Raw genomic sequence first — 7,223 nt, forward strand, 5'->3', positions numbered from 1 at the left:
CTGGTCGCAAATCCACTATGCTAATTTTCTCATGACGCGTCTCAGATATCGTTGTTGCTGGCAATTATTTATAAAGCTGCAATTAAATAATAATAGTATTGATGAGGTTTATGACTTGCAGTCTGTCGGAGTACTTAGATATGCCTTTAAAGTTCATATACAACATCAAATATCTTCTTCAGGTTTTCATTTAGTGCACATCATTCGTACATTCTTTTTCCCCACCGGGCCTTGTGATACAAAATATCATGCTTTTTCATATTTTCCCAATAAGTAAAACCAATAAAATAAAATAAAATAAAATAAAATAAAAAAATACAGGAATATAGCAAAACAAATCTGAATATCTAGCTGAAATTAATGCATATTTAAATCAGCTGTTTGTTATTGTAGTAGCAAGAACAAGAAGAAAAAGAAGATTAATAATATATTAAGTTAGTTTAAAATTATTAATTCCTAATCAGTTTCCTAAAGTATTTTGGAAAAACGTAACGGCTAGATAGCAGCTTGAATTGAATATACAGCTAACAAATCTTGATACTTTCTCATTTGAAAATCAACAAAGAAAATCAAACAAAAAAACAAAAAAAAAAAAAAAAAAAAAAAACAAGAAAAGAAACACATGTAAAATTTGATTTCCAAATCTTTTAAAAACGTTATGTGTCCTTAGGTGGACGCCTGAACCACTGGACCACGGTAACCGATATATATATACATGAAATTCATTACTGGCATATGCACATTATCATGTTCCCTTTTAAAACTTATGTTCATAATAAATATAAAATGAAGATACTCATTTATAAGGGTCCGTAATAAAGAAATAGCTATACAATCGTATAACTTAATTATCGTTTCTTATAAGTCAGGAAGCAAGCACAGGTGAAGAAAACAAACAGTATTGCAAGGGATTAAAGAAACTTTATTCAATTGATAGATACACTGATTACTGGATACATGCTGAACCTGCTTTAATGCTCTTAATGTTTAATTTATTACTCACATTTTCTGTTTCAAAATATGTGGAAATGACCTTTTCCTCAAACTAAAAGTTTTTTGTTTTCAAGAAACCATTCAAAGCATCGAAGGTTAATCTGTTGGAAGAAAAATTGTTGTTGAAATGCTATTGTCTGGCGTAATAGAGTTGTGGTAATGAACTATCATGTACATGTATTTATGATCTCTCGCATAATGGTGTAAGTTTACTGTGACATGGATAATCATTCCACTTGTTGCCAAATGCTGCATTAAAGCCAACACAATCTTCGTTATTTAAATTATCTGGCTGACCGGGAAACCACTCTGAGAAAGTGGCATGTTCATTTGTATCAGCCCATCGCCAAATCGATTCATGGGTTCGATCAGACAAACCCATCCACGTGTGCATGGCTGAAATAAAGTCTAAAATATATATCTAGAAGTACATTTACTTCGCTAAGGTGTATCATGTAATCAAATAATTGCACTTTTCGTATAAATACATATATATGTATATATCTATCAACACTAAACTAACAAGATAATGCCTTTATTCTGAATGTATAATATACGTCCATCCATCATTCGTCTTCCATCGTCCATCGTCCTGCGTTAAAATTTTCACCTCTGAAACGTCTGGTAAGGTTTATACCAAACTTGGTCAGTATCATCCTAGCTTGGATTTCTAGTAAATTTGTTCAAATGGTTCACCTTGGCCCCTTTTAGGGCCAACAGGGCTAAAATAGGAAAAAAATCCTTTAAAAAGCTTCTCATTTACCGCTTGGTGGACCTTCATCAAACTTGGTCTTTAGAAGTTTGTTCAAGTGGAACAATTGGCCTATAATCACTAGAGCTAAAGATAGAAACACATGATGGATCTTCATCATACTTTGTTTGTGGCATCGTTAAAAATACCTCTCTCAAATGGATTCAAACGGGAGCAGTCTGCCAATATTAGAGGCCGCTTAGACTTCAAATAAAAACACTTTTAATCATTTTGTTTTCATGAACCGCTGGATGGATCTTTATCAAACTTTGTCCTCAGAATTTGGAATAAGGTTCGTTCTTCATTTAGTACAATGTGGGGCGATTGAATCGTTTTAGGGGCCGTTTAGGACTAAAGAAAAAGAATCATCTTTGAACGACTTCCCATGAACTGATGGATGGATCTTCATAGAACTTCGTCTGTAGCATCATTATAACTTCCTTTCCCAATTTTGTTCAAATGATACGGTGTTCTGTTTTGACAATTATAACATTTTATTGAATCCTAAACCGCAATGCACGATGTACGATGATAAAAATGTGATCAATGGGTCGATGAAGTAACAATGATGAGACTATGGTTAACGAGATGGTACGATGAAGACTCACGATGTTGTGATAGTATGATGGTGAGATGTTCATATAATATCTCGTTTTCATCATCGTACCATCGCGTTTTCACCATGGTACTTTCTACTATCGCGTTATCACCATCGTGTTATCAGGTTTTCACCATAACATCATTGCGTTTTCTTCATCGTGCCATCGCGATATCACCATCGCACCATCGTATTTTGCCGTCTTACCATCACGTTTTCACCATCATAGCGTCGCGTTATCACCATCGTGCCATTGCACCGCAGCGATTTCACATCCGTAGCCTACCATAGCGTTTTCGCCATTGCAACGGATTCAATAAAAAGACTGTCCAAACGGAACACTGTAAAATCTTTAAATCTTTTAGGTTACAATTTACTAAATAGCTGTTATTCTTTATTCTTCATAGAATTTACATATCCAATGGCTACAGCACACATTATGACCCATTTTAAATGTCTGTAACTTACATTGTCATGAAGAATATTGTCAGTGCTAAATAAAATCAAAAGAATGTTTGATGCAAGAAAAAGAAAATCAGTTAAACACACAAACTGCAGAATCAGCTAAAAGTTGAGATCACAAATTGTTGTGGTGGTGTATAATCTTAGTATCCCATTCATAATGAAAATACTACATGTCAAGCATAGATCTGTTATGTGATTTCAGCAAACACGATTGCAAAGAGAATAAGGAAAATAGCTCAACAGTGCAAAGAACTGAGTACTATTTGAATCCGCCATTTTGCGACTATCATTTTTTGTACATTTTTCCTATTTAGTGTCTGTATGCCTTTAAGGGCTTCTACAGCTAAAGATAGAAATGCCTATATATGACTTTTGTCATGAACCGCTTGATGGATCCTCATCAAACTTAATCCTGAGCATCATCATAAGGTCATCTACCAAAGTTGTTCAAATGGAGGAAATGGAGGCTCTTGGTCCCTTTTAGGGGACTCTATAGCTAAAATAGAAAAACCTGTCATGAACCGCTTGATGGATATATTTTAAGGTCATCTTACAATTTTGTTCAAATGGTTGTTTGGTCCATTTTAGAGAGGTAAACATTAGTTTTAATCATAACGTTATTTTTGGAAATAGCTGAATACTTTTTTTTTGCCTTTTGTCATTCAACGTAAATTCACAACATGGTACCAACTAAGGTTATGGACCCGTAATAGCATATCTCCTTTTGAAGAGTATTCAATTCCTACATCATAAGCCTACTTCGACTATATTTTCAGAAAAACATGTTTTAGACATGACATTTTATGCACCAAAATGTATATAATCTTGCACAGTTGTAATAAAGTTTGTATAACATGTTGAAGAACCCATTTTGTTTTAGGTGTAGCAAAAAACTTTTTCATATAAAAGGGAAAATTTCACGTACCCCACTCCCCCCCCCCCCCCCCCCACCAAAAAAAAAAAACCCCAAAAAAATCTCGGGTTGTCATATAATGTTGAATATTTATTATGCTAAGTTATTTAAATATATCTTTGCTTAAAAATTGCAGACCAGACAAAAAAATCTATATCCAAAGGTGACCTTGACCTTGAGCTAGAGGTCTGGGTCTTACATGCAACAAACCATTTTGTTATGGTGAGTGTTTATGTCAAATCACTTAAATATCCATACGTGCAAAGTAAAGCTACCGACAAGACCAAATAAATGCCATCCTATCTTTGACCTGTAAGTATTACCTTTGAGACAGGGTTTAGGTCTTGCATGTGACACATCGTCTTATTATTTGAAACATGTGTGCTAAATGATATTGAAAACCCTTCATAAATGATAGTCTTATGGACCAGACATGAAATTGATGTTCGACACCTAAGACCTCCAAGTGTGACCATGTCCATAGAGCTAGAGTTCTGGGTCTTGTACAAGACGCATTGTCACTTTATTGAGAACATTTGTGTCAGGTAATGGTCCGGACAAGAAACTAGCCATATAAACATTTGACCTTTTAAGTGTGACTTTGACCTTGAACCTAGGGGTCTGGGTCCTGCACATGGCACATTGTCTTATAATGGGAAGCATTTGTGCTGAATGATTTTAAAAGCCCTTGATGAATGACTGAGTTATGAACCAGACACAAACCATGTTAAACCTTGACCTCTAAGTGTGACCTTGCCATTGGAGCTAGGCGTCTGGGTCTAAAGTATGACACGTTGTCTTATTATCGGTCGCCCCTACAAATGGGTATTTATGTAGCTACTTAGCCTTCTAAGAGAACATTTAGCCACATAAGTGCAGCGGAATGTATAAATTTACTGTTATCTATTATCATCATTGCCAATTAAGTATTCATTTGTTAGCATGGAAGGACGGACGGAAGGACGCAGCCCGTTTCTATGCCCCTTTTCTCTTTCGAAGAAGGCAATGGGGGACAGTTAGGTTTCATTAAAAAACTATTATTGTTTTAAAGTTATCGTGGAGTCTATTTTTATATTTTAGAATGATGTACGGACAAAATCAAATAATTCATATTTTGCCCTCCATGTACTATTATTAATAGAAATATTTATTGCATTATAACAGGTTCCATGTCTCATTGTCATCGTAACAACTTAATTTTATGTAGCAACAAAATTATATGGCATGCATAATTGTACTTCTATTTTCTCCATTATGCGCCCTGTTACGCATTCAAAGCAGGTTTCTTGCCAAAAATACCTTGTAATTTTTTCGTAGTATACACTTTTTGTGACGGTCTTGCACGGGTAAGAAATAAACAAAAACCAGTTAGGCGTCAAATGTCACAGTATGAGAAAAATTTGTAGTCAGTCCGGAGCTCGAGTCCTAGACCTTCGATAACGGGTTGAGTGCTCTTCTGACCGGCTGCTGACACATTTTCTAATCTAACGTTACCAAGTACGTACCGCAACATACGACCTAGTCTTTGTTCAGACAAAAGGGAGCAAAATGTGCAATCAGTCCATGGCTCAAATCCTTGATCCCAAGCTTACCTAGCGAGTGATCTAACGACTGATCCAACTGATCCAACCGGCTGCCTGACACCCATTCTTCCCTGATAAGTTCGTATCATGACATAGGTTATCAAAAAGCCGATACAATTTCAAGTTTTGTTTTGACAGACTGAAGTCACTGGCATCATAAAAGGATAAAGCGCATAGTCTACAAATCATATAAGAATCCTATCATTTGTCTAATATATCATTGGATATGGAAACAAATTTTGAAAAGCTTTTAGCTTTTTCTCATGAGTACATCCTGTTCATTTGTAAATTTAAGAGATGTCAAGTGTTGCAATATATTTAAGCTGTTTTCTTAAACAGTCAAATGAAGACTTGTATGGGTTAGTTTGTTTGTAGGTTTGCGAACTTTTCACCGGTTTTTCTATTATACACGAGTAAATGTTGATAAACCCGTAATGGTTGTAATGTTAAGTTCATATAGGGACATTGTACAAATCCCTAGAAATAGATTTTCAGCGTAGGTATCAAGTCGTGTAAGATATGCACCTCTAGCTTTGCAGAAACGCTAAAATTCAAATACAAATACGATTACAAAACAGAAATCTATCATTTCAATAACTTTTAAGTTTCTTCTAAAGTAAATTTTATATGATACGTTGATGTTTGTATTGTTTTGAAATTGAAGATGTGTGTCATTGATATGTTCATAAAGCAAAATGGCTGTGAAAAATGAGATAAACAAGAGGGATGCCATCATAGTATGACACATTTTCTCTGAAATACTTAATAAATTAATATAATGAAGTTCAGAAAGCGGCAATCTTGAAAACAAATAGTCGGACACGGCACTACCAACAAAATGCGTAATAGTGCACGGTGTTGATATACATCAAAATTAGTTGGAAGAGGTGAGTACACAAGTCGGTATGACAGAATACATGGAATAACATCACTACATATGTAATGCTGCCATTTGACTTATGACAATAATAATTATTAGCCCTACAGAAATAGAAAAAGCAACTCCGTATGTACATTGCGTACTCAATTTCCATTTATATTAAATGAAATTTACTATGCATTATCAATATGCACTTGACACGCGCATAGTCGTGTCTGATGATTTTTTTTACATACTTGTGCCTCTGCAAAGTTCAACTGTACTCCATATGCAAGGAAATAGCAATGGGATCTGTACGGTGTCCAGCCATCTGCACAGCAACCTGTAGATAAACATAAAACAGGATAGCATATTAAGCGTTACACAATGGATAATAAGTTCGAGCGAAATGATTCTTTCAAACTTTTATTTCCAAGAAAATATGATGAATATACTATAACAAATATAACAAAATGCACATTTGAATTTTTCATTTCAATATACGGCATTCATCTTTTATCCTATTTAAGTAGCCTATATCATATATAACAGAAAAGAACCACAAAAATTTTGTCATTCATATTACAATGAGTAAAAATAGGAAACAGCCAGGCAACTGTGTCAGGCGTTACGCAGTAAAAACTGTCAGAAATGCTCTAAAAACAATTTTACAAATACATTTGAGAATATTGAGTAAGCTATTCAGTTAGTATGCGATGTTTTTATCTAAACGCACACCAGTGCTTGCAATCATGTTAAGTCGTTTTGAGCTGACATCGAGATTTTTTGTCAACACAGCTTTTTTCTATAGAGAGTTACAGGTCATACAAACAAACAAAAACAAGAAAGAAAAACGCACTGAGTGAATAAATAATCATTGATAACCCTCTGTCTCTCTTCTTTTATTGGCATTAACGCTTACATTGGCTTACATGACGTTGTATTACCTGCAGAGGTGACTTGTAATGTTCCCAGTACTACTAAAACTAGACTATTTAATACAAAGAACTTCATTCTGTGTAGCAGATGCAAGTTATCTGTAAAGGCAAGGAAATACATTG

The 7,223-nt window shown here is 34.7% G+C and overlaps 1 protein-coding gene across 1 annotated transcript; it reads right to left on the bottom strand.

The window, feature by feature from the left end:
* Positions 1 to 901: 901 nt before the first annotated feature.
* LOC128559611 (perlucin-like protein) lies at positions 902 to 6,515 on the bottom strand (the record flags this gene model as incomplete). The annotated part of the gene is made up of 3 exons (XM_053551903.1): positions 902 to 1,401; positions 5,715 to 5,847; positions 6,420 to 6,515. Coding segments are annotated over 3 exons (456 nt in total), but the record flags the coding sequence as incomplete, so codon positions are not given.
* Between the last annotated feature and the right edge of the window lie 708 nt (positions 6,516 to 7,223).

This window comes from Mercenaria mercenaria, chromosome 1 (genome assembly GCF_021730395.1).
Source record: "Mercenaria mercenaria strain notata chromosome 1, MADL_Memer_1, whole genome shotgun sequence".
In the NCBI taxonomy this organism is placed as follows: Eukaryota; Metazoa; Mollusca; class Bivalvia; order Venerida; family Veneridae; genus Mercenaria; species Mercenaria mercenaria.